Source organism: Bombina bombina, chromosome 9, assembly GCF_027579735.1.
Source record: "Bombina bombina isolate aBomBom1 chromosome 9, aBomBom1.pri, whole genome shotgun sequence".
Taxonomy (NCBI): Eukaryota; Metazoa; Chordata; class Amphibia; order Anura; family Bombinatoridae; genus Bombina; species Bombina bombina.
The window spans coordinates 31288754-31310527 of NC_069507.1; the positions used below are offsets into that span (position 1 = coordinate 31288754).

The 21774-nt window shown below is 37.9% G+C and overlaps 1 protein-coding gene across 1 annotated transcript in view; it reads right to left on the reverse strand.

Annotated features, from left to right (window-relative positions):
* The window catches only part of CDH23 (cadherin related 23), a 1210211-nt gene that overhangs the window by 667802 nt on the left and 520635 nt on the right, over positions 1 to 21774 (reverse strand). The window contains exon 9 of the mRNA XM_053692025.1: positions 922 to 1000. Coding sequence (XP_053548000.1) covers positions 922 to 1000 — 79 coding nt within the window. The remainder of the gene's footprint in view (positions 1 to 921; positions 1001 to 21774) is intronic.

Genomic DNA, 21774 nt, shown 5'->3' on the forward strand with positions numbered 1-21774 from the left:
TGCAGCGCCAAAGGTATGTTTTTCAGCAAAGGATACCAAGAGTAATAAGTAAGTCTATTTTAACTTTTTAACAGATTTTAACACATTAGTGACAGATATCAGTTCCAGCGGCATATGCACATATGCCACACAAGTCTCATGCACAGCATTCAAACATCACGTCTGCACAGAGAGCTGCCATAGGCTTGTATGATACAAACGCAGTGATCACTGACACAATACGTGACCCCCCTGTCTCTTTATAAATAAGGGGGTGTACGGCAAGTGGATTGCACAACAAATGTGCATATGACAATGAAACGGTAATAGTTTTTCTACAATAATTTTTGCTAAAAAAAAATATTGCAAAAATAGTTCTATGTAAAACCAAAATATAGCCACCAATCAGCAAGCGCTACCCAGGGTCTTGAACCAAAAATGGGCCAGCTTCTAAGCTTACATTCATGCCTTTTCAAATAAAGATACCAAGAGAACAAAGAGAATTGCTAATAGGTGTAAATTAGAAAGGTGCTTAAAACTGCTGCTCTATCTAAATCATGAAAGAAAAACATTTGGGTTCAGTATCCCTTTAATTCAGATTTTTCCGTACCTCTACCATTCACTGCCCTTATCTGTATTTTGCTATATATTCAACATTTCTTTTTTCCCATATAACTGCAAACTTTACTCATAAATTTTATATTTGATTCTTGATTCCTATAGATTTGTTTCTGTGCACACATTAAATAGAAATAGATTTCTCTGTGTTGAGGTCTATTAGGATACCAACAACATTATATTTGGTACAGTTCAAAATCCAACTTCATATATGTAACATACTTTTAAAAATAAACAATAATTCTTTATTTATTTTTGCAAAACAAAGCAGAAATTCTATTGTCATGGAGTCGGATACAGTATTCCATTGCTCATGTAACTTACCAGATACGATAGTATAACCAATTCCTCTGGGACGTCCTTTGTCCTGGTCTATTGCGGTTATCATACGGACAGTAGTTCCCTATAAATAAAAAAACAGAGCTTATTGACTTGCAGGCTGAATGCTTTGTCATGTGGTCAGTTCATAAACACATTTTGTCTAATAGGTGCAGATCTTTATAGGAAAGGATTTTCTACAAGGTACAAGACCTTTCTATAGTCTGCTTTAGCCACATTCATATTGATGTGTTATCTGTCTGAAGACATGAGGAGTTTGACAAAATAATATTTTCTGCTTGGAACAATGTTATTGTAGTCTTCTCCAAAGTTCAATGAGTGCTGAGCCTGACGTTATTGTGTCTCATGGAAAGGACGCTACATCTGGAAATAAATGCAGCAAACATTCACATGAAAGGGAGAAATCACTTGATAATGTTCCATGAATACCATCTAATAAATCAAGTGTAGAGATTATCATCTGGGCTTTATGGTGGATGCTGTGAGATTAATTATTTCTAATAGGCTCTATATGAGCGATGCCATATTAAAGGGTAATATTTCTTAAGCAGTACAAGGTCAGATTTAGGGGCCGAATTATCATTGTGCGAGCAGACATTATCCGATGTAGGGTATCACGTCCGCTGCACATCGATAAATGCCGACAGTATATACTCTCAGCATTTATCATTGCACCAGCAGTTCTTGTGAACTGCTGGAGCAATGCCGCCCTCTGCAGATTTGTGGCCGCTAGCAGGGGGTGTCAATCAACCCGATCGTATTGGATCGGGTTGATTTCTGTCGATTTCTGTCCGCTGCCTTAGAGCAGGCAGACAGGTTATGGAGCAGCAGACTTTAGACCGCTGCTTTATAGCTTGTGTTTCCGGCGAGTCTGAAGGTTCGCCAGAAACACAGGGCTTCAAGCTCCGTATGGAACTTGATAAATATGCCCCTTAACCTAAGTACCAGTTGAACTGATTACTATTTCATTTACAACAAATAAAATAAGTGCCTGAGGAAGGGATATACGTGGTTCTGAAATTTGCACTCTGACCCTATTCAGGCATTAAACATCATATACAAACAAAAGTGTATATGTGCGCTACAAAGCTATGGGGTCGACAGGGGTTTACTTGCGCACTACTTAACACTCGTTTGTCTTTAACATTAAACATCATCATGCTTAGTCCAATAATTCTTTAATTTCTTTTGGGAAATTAACACTGTAGGACTTCACCAACACATACATGCACACACACACACACACACAGAAACACACAAATACACCAGCACATACATGCACACACATACACACACAGAAACACACAAATTCACCAGCACATACATGCACACACATACACACAGAGAGAAACACACAAATACACTTGCACATACATGCACACACACACACACATGCACACACAAATACACCAGCACATACATGCACACACATACACACAGAGAGAAACACACAAATACACTGGCACATACATGCACACACATACACACACACACAGAAACACACAAATTCACCAGCACATACATGCACACACATACACACAGAGAGAAACACACAAATACACTTGCACATACATGCACACACACACACACACATGCACACACAAATACACCAGCACATACATGCACACACATACACACAGAGAGAAACACACAAATACACTGGCACATACATGTACACACATACACACACACACAGAAACACACAAATACACCAGCACATACATGCACACACATACACACAGAGAGAAACACACAAATACACTGGCACATACATGCACACACATACACACACACACACACACACACAGAAACACACAAATACACCAGCACATACATGCACACACATACACACAGAGAGAAACACACAAATACACTGGCACATACATGCACACACATACACACAGAGAGAAACACACAAATACACTGGCACATACATGCACACACATACATGCACACAGAAACACAAAAATACACCAGCACATACATGCACACACATACACTCACACAGAAACACACAGAAACACTGGCACATACATTCATACACACAGAAACACACAAATACACTGGCACATACATGAACATATATACACCCACACAGAAACACACAAATACACTGGCACATACATGCACACACATACACACACACAGAAACACACACATACACTGGCACAAGCATGCACACACATACACACACACACAGAGAAACACACAAATACACTGGCACATACATGCATGCACACACATACACACACACAGAAACACACAAATACACTGGCACAAGCATGCACACATATACACACACAGAGAAACACACAAATACACTGGCACATACATGCACACACATACACACACAGAGAAACACACAAATTCACTGGCACATACATTCATGCACACACATACACATATAGAAACACACAAATACACTGGCACATACTTGCACACACATACACACACAGAAACACACAAATACACTGGCACATAAATGCACACACATACACAGAAACACACAAATACACTGGCACATATATGCACACACATACACACACACAGAAATACACAAATACACTGGCACATACATGCACACAGAAACACATGCATCCACCGTCACATGCATGCACACACACACAGACACACAAATACACTGGCACATACATACACACACACACACACACAGAATCACACAAATACACTGGCACATACATGCACACATATATACACACACACAGAAACACACACATATACTAGTACATACATGCACACACGTACAGAAAAAGCACAGAGTTCACAAAGACATGCACACATACATAAAAATTTGCACACAGACATAATCACAGAGACACACAGGCGCATACATAGACACACAGGCACATAAACTGACACAATAACACAGAGACACACACACAGACACAGACATACACACAGGCCAATACACAGACGCACACACTCACACACACGAAGATGTGGGCTGGGGGTGTGATATAAGAGGGGTTATATATGATGTGAGCTGGGTGTGTGATATTGGAGGGGTTAATATACGATGTGGGCTGGGGGTGTGATATAGGAGGGGTTATATATGATGTGAGCTGAGGGCGTGATATGGGGGGGTTATATATGAGGTTAGCTGGGACTGTGATATAGGGGGGTTATATATGATGTGAGCTGGGGGTGTGATATAGGAGGGGTTATATATGATGTGAGCTGGGTGTGTGATATAGGAGGGGTTATATATGATGTAAGCTGGGTGTGTTATATAGGAGGGGTTATATATGATGTGAGCTGGGTGTGTGATATAGGAGGGGTTATATATGATGTTAGCTGGAGGTGTGATATAGGAGGGGTTATATATGATGTGAGCTGGGTGTGTAATATAGGAGGGGTTATATATGATGTGAGCTGGGTGTGTGATATAGGAGGGGTTATATATGATGTGAGCTGGGTGTGTTATATTGGAGGGGTTATATATGATGTGAGCTGGGGGTGTGATATAGGAGGGGTTATAGATGATGTGAGCTGGGTGTGTTATATAGGAGGGGTTATATATGATGTGAGCTGGGGGTGTGCTATAGGAGGGGTTATATATGATGTGAGCTGGGGGTGTGATATAGGAGGGGTTATATATGATGTGAGCTGGGGGTGTGATATAGGAGGGGTTATATATGATGTGAGCTGGGGGTGTGATATAGGAGGGGTTATATATGATGTGAGCTGGGGGTGTGATATAGGAGGGGTTATATATGATGTGAGCTGGGTGTGTGATATAGGAGGGGTAATATATGATGTGAGCTGGGTGTGTGATATAGGAGGCGTAATATATGATGTGAGCTGGGTGTGTGATATAGGAGGGGTAATATATGATGTGAGCTGGGGGTGTGATATAGGAGGGGTTATATATGATGTGAGCTGGGTGTGTGATATAGGAGGGGCTATATATGATGTGAGCTGGGTGTGTGATATAGGAGGGGTTATATATGATGTGAGCTGGGTGTGTAATATAGGAGGGGTTATATATGATGTGAGCTGGGGGTGTGATATAGGAGGATTATATATGATGTGAGCTGGGTGTGTGATATAGGAGGGGCTATATATGATGTGAGCTGGGTATGTGATATAGGAGGGGTTATATATGATGTGAGCTGGGGGTGTGATATAGGAGGGGTTATATATGATGTGAGCTGGGGGTGTGATATAGGAGGGGTTATATATGATGTGAGCTGGGTGTGTGATATAGGAGGGGTTATATATGATGTGAGCTGTGGGTGTGATATAGGAGGGGTTATATATGATGTAAGCTGGGTGTGTGATATAGGAGGGGTTATATATGATGTAAGCTGGGTGTGTGATATAGGAGGGGTTATATATGATGTGAGCTGGGTGTGTTATATAGGAGGGGTTATATACGATGTCAGCTGGGTGTGTGATATAGGAGGGGCTATATATGATGTGAGCTGGAGGTGTGATATAGGAGGGGTTATATATGATGTGAGCTGGGTGTGTGATATAGGAGGGGTTATATATGATGTCAGCTGGGTGTGTGATATAGGAGGGGCTATATATGATGTGAGCTGGAGGTGTGATATAGGAGGGGTTATATATAATATGAGCTGGGTGTGTGATATAGGAGGGGCTATATATGATGTGAGCTGGGTGTGTGATATAGGAGGGGTTATATATGATGTGAGCTGGAGGTGTGATATAGGAGGGGTTATATATGATGTGAGCTGGAGGTGTGATATAGGAGGGGTTATATATGATGTGAGCTGGGTGTGTGATATAGGAGGGGTTAAATATTATGTGAGCTCAGGGTGTGATATAGGAGGGGTTATATATTATGTGAGCTGGGTGTGTGATATAGGAGGGGTTATAGATGATGTGAGCTCGGTGTGTGATATAGGAGGGGTTATATATGATGTGAGCTGGGTGTGTGATATAGGAGGGGTTATATATGATGTGAGCTGGGGGTGTGATATAGGAGGGGTCATTTGTAATATGTTATAGGGTGTATTGGGTGGGTTTATAAATATAGGGGTTAGAAAATATAATGTAGGTTGCGGCGATGTTAGGGGTGGAAGATTAGGGGTTAATATTATTTAACTCGTGTTTGCGAGGCGAGAGTGCAGCGGTTTAGGGGTAAATATGTTTATTATAGTGGTGGCGATATCCGTAGCGGCAGATTAGGGGTTAAAAATGTTATTTTAGTATTTACTATGCGGGAGGGCCTTAGTTTAGGGGTTAATAGGTAGTTTATGGGTGTTAGTGTACTTTTTAGCACTTTAGTTATGAATTATGCTACGGCGTTGTAGTGTAAAACACATAACTACTGACTTTAGAATGAAGTTAGGGATCTTGGAGGTAGAAGGTGTACCGCTCACTTTTTGGCCTCCCAGGACAGACTCGTAATACTGACGCTATGGAAGTCCCATAGGAAAAAGACTTTACAAAGTTTATGTAAGTTGTTTTGCGGTAAGGCCAAAAAAGTGTGCGGGGCACCTAAACCTGCAAGACTCGTAATACCAGCGGTAGTAAAAAAGCAGTGTTAGGACCTGTTAACGCTGCTTTTTTACTTAACCGCACAACTCATAATCTAGCCGACAGTTTTGAAAGTTTCCTAGTAATATTTCAGACCAGAAGAGAAGGAAACTCACAAAAGCTTGTCTTTTTAAAAGCATAGCTGGTCCAATAAATGGTATTACTTCTTACTGCAATACCTTTATTTATTAAATATAAAAACAGCTGGATGGGCAATGCACATCCAAATTCCCTTTTCAGGGCAATGGGAAGCTTAGTTTTTTTTAGTTAGCTTTTTATTTGGGTAGTTGTTTGTGTGAGTGGTGGTTTTTACTATTGGGGGGGTGTTATTTTGTGTGTATTTTTTTTACATTTACAGGTAAAAGAGCTGATTTCTTTGGGGCAATGCCCCGGAAAAGGCCCTTTTAAGGGCTATTGATTGTTTAGTTTAGGCTAGGTTTTTTTTTTATTTTGGGGGGGGGGCTTTATTTATTTTGATAGGGCTATTTTATTAGATTAGGTGTAATTAGTTTAAAGATCTGTAATTTGTTTTTTATTTTCTGTAATGTAATATTTGTTTGTTTTTTGTGATTTAGCTAATTTAATTTAATTTATTTAATTGTATTTAATTTAGTTAATTTATTTAATATTAGTGTAGTGTTAGGTGTTAGTGTAACTTAGGTTAGGTTTTATTTTACACGTAAATTTGTCTTTATTTTAGCTAGGTAGTTATTAAATAGTTAATAACTATTTAATAACTATTCTACCTAGTTAAAATAAATACAAACTTGCCTGTAAAATAAAAATAAACCCTAAGATAGCTACAATGTAACTATTAGTTATATTGTAGCTAGCTTAGGGTTTATTTTATGGGTATTTAGTTTTAAATAGGAATAATTTAGTTAATTATAGTAATTTTATTTAGATTTATTTAAATTATATTTAAGTTAGGGGGTGTTAGGGTTAGACTTAGATTTAGGGGTTAATACATTTAACATAGTGGCGGCGACGTTGGGGGCGGCAGATTAGAGGTTAATAAGTGTAGGTAGGTTGCGGCGATGTTGGGGGCAGCAGATTAGGGGTTAATAAGTGTAATGTAGGTGGCGGCGGTGTCCGGAGCAGCAGATTAGGGGTTAATAAGTATAATGTAGGTGGCGGCAATGTCGGGCGGCAGATTAGGTGTTAATAAGTGTAAGATTAGGGGTGTTTAGACTCAGGGTTCATGTTAGGGTGTTAGGTGTAAACATAAAATGTGTTTCCCCATAGGAATCAATGGGGCTGCGTTACTGAGCTTTATGCTGCTTTATTGCAGGTGTTAGACTTTTTCTCAGCCGGCTCTCCCCATTTATGTGTATGGGGAAATCGTGCACGAGCACGTACAACCAGCTCACCGCTGACTTAAGCAGCACTTGGAGTGCGGTATGGATCTCAATTTTGCTCTACGCTCACTTCTTGCCTTTTAACGCCGGGTTTGTAAAAACCCGTAATACCAGCGCTGTAGGTAAGTGAGTGGTGACAATAACGTGCAAGTTAGTACCGCACCCCTCATATCGCAAAACTCGTAATCTGGCCGTGTGTCTTTTAAAATGGAATTAAAGGGAGAGTATACACCAATTGTCATATAATAGACACAACTATAAAGAAGAATATGCCCAGATGCTGACCAAAAAATCTGGTATGAAACCCTTTAAAAACTTACTTAGAAGCTCCCAGTTTAGCACTGTTTATGAGGTTAGGCTGGGGCACCCAGTGAAAGGGGCTGGGTAAACAAGAAGAGCAGAGCCCCCCCCCCCCCATTTCCTGCATATGAAAAAACAGATAACACAAACAGGAGCCAGCAGGAGTCTGTAAACATATGTATACATCTGACACTGTGGGGCTTGGTTGGGAGTCTGAAAATCAGCACAATGTTTATAAAAAATAAGTAAAACTATACATTGTTACAAAAACACTCCCAGATGGGCTATATACATGGATCATCTACAAAACATTTATGCAAAGAAAATCTCCCTTTAATAATTGTTACAATAATATTGTTTATTTTAGTATCTGAATTACTGGATTAGCCTGACTTTAACAATTACCATAACTACAGTATATAAAAAAAATAGAAGGTTAGACAAAAACAGAATACTGGCCACATATCTGATTGATTTCATTTGTCTGAACCTTCTCTAAAAACAATTTATGAAGTAGCAGAGCATGTTTTCTGAAATAAACCATTGGAAATAGTATCCAAGGTGCCCCACGGTTCAGTAATCTCAGTTTTTGTCACTGTAGTTTTCTAATACTGCTGTGTATATGTGGCCCTCACTGATAATCCCTGCAACGCTCTGCAGCTCTGAATTACCGGGGAGTGCAAAGGGTACAATGTATAGGTTAACCCCATGAGTGTTCTAGGGACAGGAATTAAACGGCTACTCAAGTCAACTATAGTGCTAGCTGCTATTTGTTGTTATATTAGCTAATACAGAAGTGTTATTTAAGCAAACTGTACCATTTTTTTAAGCAAAATTAATGCAATGAAATGTTTCTATTCTTAAAAAAAAAAAAAAAAAAATGATTACACACATTTGTAAAGTTCTTCTTTGGAGTCAAAAGCCTTGCAGTTCTCAAGCAAAAAAAAAGAGAGCTAAATAGAGCATCTCAGAAACCTCACAGGCAAGAACACGGGGTTGGCTTTAAGAGTTCTGGGAATTCAGACTACTGCCCTTGTGAAGTAGAGACATTTGTGGGGTTAACAGATAGAAAACTGGGGTCAATAATGAAAACCTTGTATGGCATAACATTTTATTTAGAATGTCCCTTTAAATGCTATTTTTATTAATATAGTGAAAGCTGTGTATCACAACATTGCTGATAGAAGAATGGGTTTTTGATGGATGATATTAAATATTTTATGAATTCATATAAAATGATGTTAGATTAGGATAAATGAAGTGTTGCCTCACTATACACATTCTTAGCAAGACACTCTATTTGTCAGTGGACAGCTCTCTCGGCCACACTCAGTAATGTCACACAATTCCGAAATGAGACAGAGGCGCTGTTTGCCATTGGTCAAGCCAAGTATAATCTTAAAGAAGAGTACTGAAGGGTCCTTAACAATTCATAGACCCAATTATAGCGGAATCATATGTCATTTTGGCATCTTAGAACATGCTATTTTATCTACCCCAATCAAAGATCTTGTTTTTTTAATGTCACTGAAATACAATGTTCTGCTCTAGAATTGTTACTGTTTTTAATGGTGAATACATTGATTTGTTTTTTTTTTACTTACCCTACAAAGAAATGAAAACGCATTGCTGTATAGTCTGGAAGTGAGAAAACGGGGCTAATGGCATTTCTGATTGGACATATAATAAACATCCTGAATAAGGGAAGGGGGCAAGTAAGGACCATATATCCCCAGCCTTATATTTCTGTATCTCTATATCTCTAGTCTAGCCAACAATTAGCAGCTAGCTCACAGCAGTGCATTGCTCCTCCTGAGCCTACCTAGGTATGTTTTTCAACAAAGGATATCAAGAGAATAAAGTACATTTGATAACAGAAGTAAATTGTAAAGTCTTCTAGGATCATGTGCCCTATCTGTCAATGCAAACATTTCATTTTGACATTTACGTTTTTTTTTAATCAGTGTGAGAAAGGGTCCACTTCTGGGTTAGCCAATAACTCTATGGGGCCGATTTAACAAGGCCCTTATTGCCCCTAATGCAACTGTTTCTATGCGAGCCTTCAGGATCGCCCAAAACAGAAGTTAAGAAGCAGCAGTCTTAAGGCCGCTGCTCCTTAACTCATCCGCTACTTCTGAGGCTGCGTACATCAATCTGCCCGATCGTATACGATTGGGTTGATTGACAGCTAATCTGCAGGGGATGGCATTGCACAAGCAGTTCACTAGAACTGCTTGTGCAATGTTAAATGCCAACAGCGTTTGCTGTCGGCATTCAGCAATGTCTGGCGGACATGATTCGCTACAGCAGATCATGTCCGCCAGACATTGATAAATCGGCCCCTATGCGTCAGCGTGCTTGGGTTTCTGTAGTAATGTAATAACAACTTATAGTTCTGCTTTCATGCCTATTAAACTCTGTTTCACAAAAAGTCCAGTGACAGCTTCATAATCCTGTGTCATAAAATATTGTTCTGTCTGCAGATAGATGAACCTGTTTACATATTTTTTATTGATGTCTCTGAACAAAATATGGAAAATTGTTTTGCTGTAAATTTGGACCTCACAGAGCAACCAAATCAATACTTGGCTTGCAGATAATAGTAATTTAGGGATAAATTACCAGTGGAGCACTAACTGTTGCGCGCAAGCAGTAAGGGGTATATCGTGGCTTTGCGCGCATCGGAAATAGCGTGAGTATTATGAGTTGAAAGTAAACGTGTTTAATTGAACGCAGTCAAATGTCACATGCTTCAAGTTAGCCTGACTTCAGAGCTCTGGTTAACTGGTACGCAAGACTTAAAAAGTTGCACAAAAACATCAGAAAACATCTAGCAGTAAAGTTACACTCATAACAGCACTGTCTGATCAAAATGATTTAAAAAATACTTTGCATTAAAAAGTTATAAGGGCTCAAAGATATGAGGTCTCAGGTGTTAGGGGAAAAGGCAGCAAAGGGCTTAAACATAGTCAAATGTGTATGTATATATATGATATATATATGTGTGTGTGTGTACATATGTATTTATATATTTATGTGTTTTACTCTATATTTACAGATTTCACATTCCAGTGTTCTTCACTTACAGGATAATGTCCTTTTCATTGTAAACACATAATTCTATAATTATATATATACAGTAAATACCTGTAACTGTAAATTAGGAATGTGTTTATATCCGAATTCGAATGTTATAACGAATGTTATTGTAGAAATTCAATTTAAATAACAGAATGTTTATAAGAACGAATATTCTTAAAAATTCGATTTTCGAATGTTATTTACAGTTTTCGAATGTCACATTCAAATTCGAATGTCACATTCGAATTTGAATGTCACATTCGAATTCGAATGTCACATTCGAATATCACATTCAAATTCGAATATAACATCTATAAAACACAATTGTAGACTAGAAACACTATTTCGAATGTCACAATCAAATCGAATATCACATTCGAATCGAATGTCACATTCAAATTCGAATATTACATTAATAAAACACAGTATTAGACTAGAAATACTATTTCAAATCCAAATGTGACATTCAAATTCGAATATTACATTTATTAAACACAGTTGTAGACTAGAAATACTATTTAAAATTTGAATGTCACATTCGAATTTGAATATTACATTTCGAAATTGAAAGAATACATAGCTAAACATTCTATTATTTGAACGAATATTTTCGAATTTTATTGAAAAATTCTAAAACGAAAAATTGAAAATAGAATGTTAGAATGTTATATAAACATTCGAAATTCAAAGCGAACGAACGAATGTATCAAAATTCATTTTAAATTTCGAATTTTTAGAAACATTCGCCCATCCCTACTGTAAATATATTCCTCTAGATATATAGGTATATATAGGTATTTTACATTAACAGTATCAGATATATATATATATATATATATATATATATATATATATATATATATAAATATTTAATAATAAAAAGTACATTATTTTCTATGTGAAGAACATTCAAATGTAAAATATGTGTTTTGCACATCTCAATTAAGATTTTAACACGGTCGGTTAGCGCACATGAAAACTTAGTCATCTTAATGTGCATTATTGAAATATTACATATAAAATATTTTAAACAAATATTAAATTATTAAAAATTATTAAACATACTGTAAAATATTCTAAATAATACATAGAATATATCTATTTTTTTATATATGTTCAATAATTTTTATTATTATTTTTTAATATTTTATATGTAGTATTTCAATAACTCGCCTTAAGATTACTAAATTCATGTGCTCTAACCCGACGCATTAAAATCTAAATTTTGAAACACAATGCGTAAAATACATATTTTACATTCCAATGTTCTTCAAACAGAAAACAATGTACTTCTTATTATTAAATATATTTTTCTATATTTATATGATACTGTTAATGTAAAATAGATATCTATACCTATATATCAATAGGAATAGATTTATAGGTAAAAGGTATATACAGATATGTATTATATAGAAATATGTATGTATTAAAGAAAAAAAAGGACAATCTGCTATGTGAAAAACATTGGAATGTAAAATATTAATATTTTATGTCGGTTTTAGAGCTCTTGAATATATGCAGTCAGGTTAGGGCATGAGTATGGGTGTTATTTATTTATTCTGTTTTTACGTTTTTCCGCTCCATTGATGTCTACGGGAGAAGAAAGTTAATGTGGTGGTGATAAATTTTCTGCGGGTGCCTGATTCACGCTTTTTACTTTCAACTTGTAATACGAGCACAACCCGACACATGCAAAAAGTCTCCGCCTAGCAAAGTTAACATGCGAGCAGGAGTGCTAAATAGTGCTACACTTGTTATCTAGCCCAAAATTAGCAGAAACACTTGATTGGCAGAGGGTCCAGCTAACCCCTTTAAAAAAAAGTGTTAAAAAAACAACTGCTGCAGCTAATCAGGTTCCTCAGTTTTATGCCGTATTTAAAAAAATGACATAAAAGTAAGGTCACCAGCCAAAAGTAAGGTCACCAGTCTCTGATTTGTGCTTTAGAGGCAGAAACTTTGTATCAAAAAATCTTAAAATCTCCCTGAAAAGTACGAGCCATAAATCTCAGGCCAGTGACCTTTGTACGTTCAGACTCCCGTTTAGTCTAGAGGTCTCATAAATCAGCTGTGTGATGGATTCTGCAGTGCTACCATTAGAAAGGTAATTATAGCAACAAAAAAAGGGATATTGCGCGGAATGACAAATAAAAAGACATTGATGGGATATCAAGTAAGAGAGAAATATTCACAATTCAGGATTCTATTCTCTAAATTTATTGTGCTTTAATTCACTGCTCCAGCAGAAGAGATATGGACTCCTAATCCTTTACTGGCAAACCAGATGGTTTCTCTATTTAAACGACTGGGTGAAAGTGTCGTTCTATCTGACAGTTTGCTGGTCGCCTGTCAAACAGACGAGAGCATCGCAGAATGATAAGTGTTGGACAGTCGTGCTGTACATTTCAAACGGAAGAAAAAGATAAAAAAACTTTCACTTCATAGAACTACAAAAAATAAATAACAGATTTATAAAATGATAAACATTCTGAAACATAATCAACATAGTACTTGACAAGGAAAATTATTACATTTTATGTTTGCGTGGCATTCAAAAAATGTTTTTATATTCAAAAAGTATATGCAATGTGCATGCAGCCATTAAATAATATATTATGCACAAGTAAAAGAAAGGACAAATGATATATATTCATATGTCAAAGAATGGTAAGGCCGCACCAATGCAATAACTTGTACTTGTATTTATTGTGAAAACAAAGATAAGAACCATCACTTTATAGGAAAATTCATAGCAAAATTTCACATCATATATATTCAATAAAGAACAAAAGTACTCAGATCCAATTGCTGTGCACAGTTATGTGGAAGCCCTTAGTGCTAATTGCACGCTTCCCAGCTAAAAATGGGAGGTATAAAGTATCACAGACAGAGAGGGAGAGGTAGATGCAGGAGACCCAGAGGGGGGGGTGGGACGACAGAGTTTTGACGAGGAATCAGAGGAGACAACCTCGTTATTAGGTCCACACCCACCCTCAAGACAAATTGATAGTAGTAAATTTGTCAAAGTTTAAATTGACAATAGGCCATACAGAAGTTCTAGAAAAGGGATTGTCCTTCTGCCCCTCAACAGGTCTGGATAAATTTGAGTTTATATATGTTTGCTCGTAAGTTAACTCTAAAAATATATGGAATAAAGAGGGTAAAAATGTAATTTTGGACACAAAAGATGGCGCAGAAACATTACAAACCCTAGTATCATTAACAGGAGAACAAGAGGAAGTTTCTTCTTCTCAAAGCACAGTGATTAGATCTGATTTAAAACCAAAATCCAAATACATGCCCTCACTATCTATTGCCCCAAGTGTGTCAACCTTTGTAAAATGTGTTGAGGCAGATATTGAGCAAATTGTTTACACAGGCATAATTGAGGATAATCTTACCAAATCTCAAAGACAAGCATTAAGAGAACTTACCAGTAATTCTGATTAGACTTGTCTGCGATCGAAAAATTTGGTTCGCTACGTTTCGTTTCGATTCAGGCCATAAAAAAATTTGGTTCAAGATATTCGTAATACTTCCGTATGTGTCGGTAATTCAGTTTTGGAATCTATTCGTGTCGTTCCGAATTTTGAAATTCGGATGCATTCGAAAATGTTACTGAATTATTATTTATGTCGGACCGAATCTTTATTACGGACCGAATCGTTATTTCTAATTAATGTTCCAGCGATTGCCGAAACAAAATTATGTTAAACCGCCGCCACTAAATAAATCTAAAAACCCCTAAATTTCCGTCCCCCCACATCACTAATACTACCTAAACCTATTAACCCCTAAACCGCCGCCCCCCACATCGCCGACACTAACTAAATAATGAATTAAAGTTATTAACCCCAAAACCGCAGTTCCCCGACATTGCCAGCACAAACTAAACCTAGTAACCCCTAAACGGCACCCTGCCAGATCGCCAACACTACCAAAACCTATTAACCCCTAAACCGCCATTCCCAAACATCTCCAACACTAAATAAAGTATTAACCCCTAAACCGCCCGTCCCCGACATCACCGACACTAACTAAAACTATTAACCCCTAAACCGCACCCCCCACATTGCCACCCTACCTAAACCTTTTAACCCCTAAAGTGCCGTTCCCAACATCACTAACACTAACTAAACCTATTAACCCCTAAACCGCACCCCCTCCACATTGCCAAAACTAACTAAACCTATGTATAAACCCCTAAACCACCGTCCCCCACATCACAACAACCTAAATTAAACTATATTAACCCCTAAACCTAACCCTAAACCTAACACCCCCTAACTTTAACATAATTTAAATAGACCTAAATTAAAGTTTCAATTATTAACTAAATAATACCTGTTTAAATCTAAATACAAAGTAACTTACCTGTGAAATAAAACCTAAGCTAGCTACAATATAACTAATAGTTATATTGCAGCTAGCTTAGGTTTTATTTTTATTTCACAGGTAAGTTATTTATTTTAACTAGGTAGAATAGTTATTAACTATTTACAAACTACCTAGTTAAAATAAATACAAACTTACCTGTAAAATAAAAATAAAACCTAAGCTGCCTTACACTAAAAGCTAGTAAGCTACCATTACAAAATAAAAAAACTGCCATTACAAAAAATAACAAACAAAATTATCCAAAACAATAAAAATTATTTCTATTCTAATACCCCTTTTTTTTAAAAAAAAAAAAAAAAACACCCCAAAATAAAAAATCCCTAATCTATAATAAACTACCAAGGACCCTTAAAAGGGCCTTTTGTAGGGCATTGCCCTAAAGTTAACAACAGCTCTTTTGCTAAAAAAAGAAAAACACAAAGCCCCACTAACATTACAAACCCCCAAATCCACAAAATAAAAATAAAGTTGAACCTAATCTACCCATTGCCCTGAAAAGGGCATTTGTATGGGTAATGCCCTTAAAAGGGCATTCAGCTCTTTTACTGCCCTTAAAATGACATTCAGCTCTTTTAAGGTTGCCCACCCTAATCTAAAAAAAACACCCCAAAACGGAAAAAAAACATTACACAAAATAACAAATTATCAAAAATAATAAAAATGTTTCCTATTTCTATACCCATTTAAAAAAACACCCCAAAATAAAAAACCTAATCTAGAATAAACTACCAATAGCCCTTAAAAGGGTCTTTTGTAGGGCATTTCCCTAAGTTAAACAGCTCTTTTGCTCAGAAAAAAATACAAAATCCCACTAACATTACAAACCCCCACCCCCAAAACCCACAAAATAAAAAAAACTATCTAAAAACCTAATCTACCCATTGCCCTGAAAAGTGCATTTGTATGGGCATTGCCCTGAAAAGGGCATACAGCTCTTTTGCTGCCCTTAATAGGGCATTCAGCTCTTTTAATAGTGCCCACCCTAATCTAAAAAAAAACCACCCAAAAAACCTTAAAAAAAACCTAACACTAACCCCTCTTCACAGTTGTTGAATTCCCACTTGAACGATCTTCATCCCAGCGACTCAGTCTTCATCCAGGCAGCTCCATCTTCATCCAGGGGGCATCTTCATCCAGGCGGCTCCATCTTCATCCATCGCAGGACTGGCATCTTCTTCATCCCTGTGGAGGCAGAGTGGCGATGCGCAGAGGCGGAGGTCCAGGCAAAGGTCCAAAGCGGAGGTCCAGGCGGAGGTCCATCGATCCGACGTGGAGGTCCTCTTCATGCGATTGTCCGCTGCACACTGAGGATTGAAATGCAAGGTACCCCTTTTATACTGGGGGTAACATTGCATTCCTATTGGCTGAAAATTTTAAATCACGAAACGAAATAGGAATTAGTGCTGCTAAAATCCTATTGCCTGTTCAAATCAGCCAATAGAATTTAAGCAGCTCTCATTCTATTGGCTGATTCAAAATTTTCAGCCAATAGGAATGCAATGGTACCCCAGTATAAAAGGGGTACTTTGCATTTCAATCCTCAGTGTGCGGCGGACGATCGCATGAAGAGGACGTCCACGTCAGATCGATCGACCTCCGTCTGGACCTCCGCCTTGGAACTTCGCCTGGACCTCCGCCTCCGTGCATTGCCGCACCACCTCCGCAGGGATGAAGAAGATGCCGGTCCCGCGATGGATGAAGATGGAGCCGCCTGGATGAAGATGGAGCCGCCGGGATGAAGATCGTTCAAGCGGGACTTCAACAACTGTGAGTACCTAAAGAGGGGTTAGTGTTAGGTTTTTTAAAGTTTTTTGTGGGGTTTCTTTTAGATTAGGGTGGGTACTCTTTAAAGAGCTGAATGCCCTTTTAAGTGCAGCAAAAGAGCTGTATGCCCTTTTTAGGGCAATGCGAATACAAATGCCGTTTTTAGGGCAATGGGTAGATTAGGTTTTTTGATCGTTTTTTTTATTTTGTGGGTTTGGGGGGTGGGGTCCATCTTCAAGACATCCAACGCGGAGCATCCTATTCTTTCCACGGCTTCTTGCTGAATGAAGGTTCCTTTAAATGACGTCATCCAAGATGGCATCCCTTCAATTCTGATTGGCTGATAGAATTCTATCAGCCAATCGGAATTAAGGTAGAAAAAAATCCTATTGGCTGATGCAATCAGCCAATAGGATTGAACTAGCATTCTATTGGCTGATTGGAACAGCCAATAGAATGCCAGCTCAATCCTATTGGCTGATTGGATCAGCCAATAGGATTGAACTTCAATCTTATTGGCTGATTGCATCAGCCAATAGGATTTTTTCTACCTTAATTCCGATTGGCTGATAGAATTCTATCAGCCAATCGGAATTGAAGGGACACCATCTTGGATGACGTCATTTAAAGGATGCTCCACGTCGGATGTCTTGAAGATGGACCCGCTCTGCGCCGGATGGATGAAGATAGAAGATGCCATCTGGATGAAAACTTCTGCCCGTCTGGAGGACCACTTCTGCCCGGTTGGATGAAGACTTCTGCTGGCTTCGTTGAGGACTTCTGCCCGGTTGGGTGAAGACGTCTCCCAGTAAGGTGATCTTCAAGGGGTTAATGTTAGGTTTTTTTTAAGGGAGGATTGGGTGGGTTTTAGAATAGGGTTGGTTGTGTGGGTGGTGGGTTTTAATGTTGGGGGTGTATTTGTACTTTTTCTTTTTACAGGTAAAAGAGCTGATTACTTTGGGGCAATGCCCTGCAAAAGGCCCTTTTAAGGGCTATTTGTAATTTAGTGTAGGGTAGGACTTTTTTATTTTGGGGGGCTTTTTTTATTATGTTAGGGGGATTAGAGTAGGTGTAATTAGTTTAAAAATCTTGTAATTTCTTTATTATTTTCTGTAATTTAGTGGGGGGGGTTTCGTACTTTAGATAATTTTATTTAATTGTAATTAATTGTATTTAATTTAGGTAATTAATTTAATTGTAGTGTAATGTTAGGTGTAATTGTAACTTAGGTTAGGTTTTATTTTACAGGTAAATTTGTATTTATTTTAGCTAGGTAGTTATTAAATAGTTAATAACTATTTAATAACTATTCTACCTAGTTAAAATAAATACAAAGTTGCCTGTAAAATAAAAATAAACCCTAAGCTAGATACAATGTAACTATTATTTTTTTTTTTAGTTTTAAATAGGAATTATTTAGTTAATTGTAGTAGATTTATTGTAATTATATTTAAGTTAGGGGGTGTTAGGGTTAGGGTTATACTTAGGTTTAGGAATTAATAACTTTATTATAGTGGCGGCCACGTTGGGGGACGGCAGATTAGGGGTTAATAAATGTAGGTAGGTTGCGGCGACATAGGGGGTGGCAGATTAGGGGTTAATAAATAAAATGTAGGTGTCGGCGATGTTGGGGGCGGCAGATTAGGGGTTCATAAGTATAATGTAGTTGGCGGCGGTGTCCGGAGTGGCAGATTAGGGGTTAATAATATAATGCAGGTGTCGGCGATGTCGGGGGTGGCAGATTAGGGTTAATAAGTGTAAAATTAGGGGTGTTAAGACTCAGGGTTCATGTTAGGGTGTTAGGTGTAGACATAAATTTTATTTCCCCATGGAAATCAATGGGGCTGCGTTAGGAGCTTTAAGCTGCTTTTTTGCAGGTGTTAGGTTTTTTTTTTCAGCCGGCTCTCCCCCATTGATTCCTATGGGGAAATCGTGCACAAGCACGTTTTACCAGCTCACCGCTAACATAAGCAGCGCTGGTATTGAGGTGACATGTGGAGCTAAATTTTGCTTTACGCTCACTTTTTTTGCGGCTAACGCTGAGTTTGTAAAAACCCGTTATAGCAGCGCTGTCTGTAAGTGAGCGGTGAACATAAACTGCTCGTTAGCACCGCACAGCCTCTAACGCAAAACTCGTAATCTAAGTTTGTATTTAGATTTAAATAGGTATTATTTAGTTAATAATTGTAACTTTAATTTAGTTATATTTTAATTATGTTAAAGTTAGGGGGTGTTAGGTTTAGGGTTAGGCTTAGGTTTAAAGTTAGGGGGTGTTAGGTTTAGGGGTTAATATAGGTAAGTTACTTTGAATTTAGATTTAAATAGGTATTATTAGTTAATAATAGTAACTTTAATTTAGTTATATTTTAATTATGTTAAAGTTAGGGGATGTTAGGTTTAGGGTTAGGTTTAGGGTTAGGTTTAGGATTAGGTTTAAAGTTAGGGGCTGTTAGGTTTAGGGGTTAGTATAGTTTAATTTAGGTTGTTGCGATGTGGGGGCCGGCGGTTTAGAGGTTAATAGGTTTAGTTAGTATTGGCGATGTTTGTGAACGGCGGTTTAGGGGTTAATAGCTTTAGTTAGTGTCGGCAATGTTTTGGAATGGCGGTTTAGGGGTTTATAGGTTTAGTTAGTGTTGGCGATGTGGGGGGGTGCGGTTTAGGAGTTAATAGCTTTATTTAGTGGCGGCGATGTGGAGGGGGGGTTGCAGTTTAGGGGTAAAGATTTAGTTAGTGTCGCCGATTTTTCAGAACACCGGTTTAGGGGTTAATAGGTTTAGTTAGTTTTGGCGATGTGGGGGGGTTCAGTTTTGGGGCTAATAGGTTTAGTTCATGTCGGTGATGTGGGGGGGTGCAGTTTAGGGGTTAATAGGTTTAGTTCATGTCGGCGATAATTCAGAATGGCGGTTTAGGGGTTAATAGATTGAGTTAGTGTTGGTGATGTGGGGGGTGCGGTTTAAGGGTTAATAGGTTTATTTCATGTCAGTGATGTGGGGGGGTGTGGTTTAGGGGTTAATAGGTTAAGTTTGTGTCGGCGATGTTTTGGGACAGCGGTTTAGGGGTTAATAGGTTTAGTTAGTGTCGGTGATGTCGGGGAACGGTGGTTGTGGGGTTAATACCTTTATTATAGACTTAGAGTTAGTGTTGTGGGGGACTGTGGTTTATGAATAATGGATCTGAAAATTTGGAAACATATATATTAAGATTCGAAAATTTGGATGCATCAGAATTGTCGAATCGGCCAAAATTCGGCAGAATTCCAAATTTGTCCGAATTGAAACACACATGTCTAATTCTGATATCATCATAAAACACTCCGATAAGGGCGGAAATGTAGTACTTATGGACCAAGATTTCTATATTAGACAGGTAAAACAACTGTTAGATGATCCATTACAGTATGGGAAAGTAACTCAACAGACTTTTTATAAGTCTCGTGATGAGCTTGGTTTTATGTTGAACGATGCTAGGATGTCTGGTCTATTATCTAAAAAATAATTTGACTTCATGCTCAATTCATTCCCTGTTGTTCCAATGTTTTACAGCATTCCAAAGCTACATAAAAATGTAAAACAACCCCCCGGTAGGCCTATAGTCTCAGGATTGGGGAGCCCCACTGAGGGCATCAGTAAATATGTAGATACTTTTTTTAAAATAATTTTCACCTACGAGCTCTTATGTGCAGAACACGAATGATGTCCTGCGCAGACTTTATAATGTAAAGATTAGTGATAAAATCCTCTTTGTAGTTTTAGATGTAGAATCTCTTTACTCCTCCATTCCACATGAAGTAGGTCTGGCAGCTGCCAGATACTTCTTGGAATTGAGGGGATATGAATCTCAGCAACATACAGAGCTGGTTTTGAAATTCTTTGACTTTGTTTTAAAAAATAACATATTTTCATTTGATGGAAGATTCTATAAGCAAATCAGGGGCACAGCCATGGGTATCACATGTGCGCCCACCTATGCTTGTTTACATCTTGGCCTCTGGGAACTACGAGATGTGTTTTGTGGTATGTCAGAGTGGGTGGACACACATGTGGTCTTATGGCTGTGCTTTGTGGATGACATCCTCATTTTATGGGATGGCCGTGTAGAAGAAGTGGAGGTCTTTGTGGCAGAATTAAATAAAAATCCCTATAACATTTTTTGACTCACCAAGTGAGTAAAGAATCAATAACATTTTTAGATTTAGAAATTAAAAAATATAATGGAGCAATACATACTGAAGTATACCGTAAAGATACTGCCACTATTAGTTTACTCCATGCCACCAGCCACCATCCAAATAAATTAAAGGATGGCATTCCAGTGGGATAGTTTATATGTCTTAAACAAAACTGTTCCACTGAAGCCGCCTTCAAAGGGGATACTCAAATAGAAGTATAAAAAAGGCCTGGGTGAGAGCACA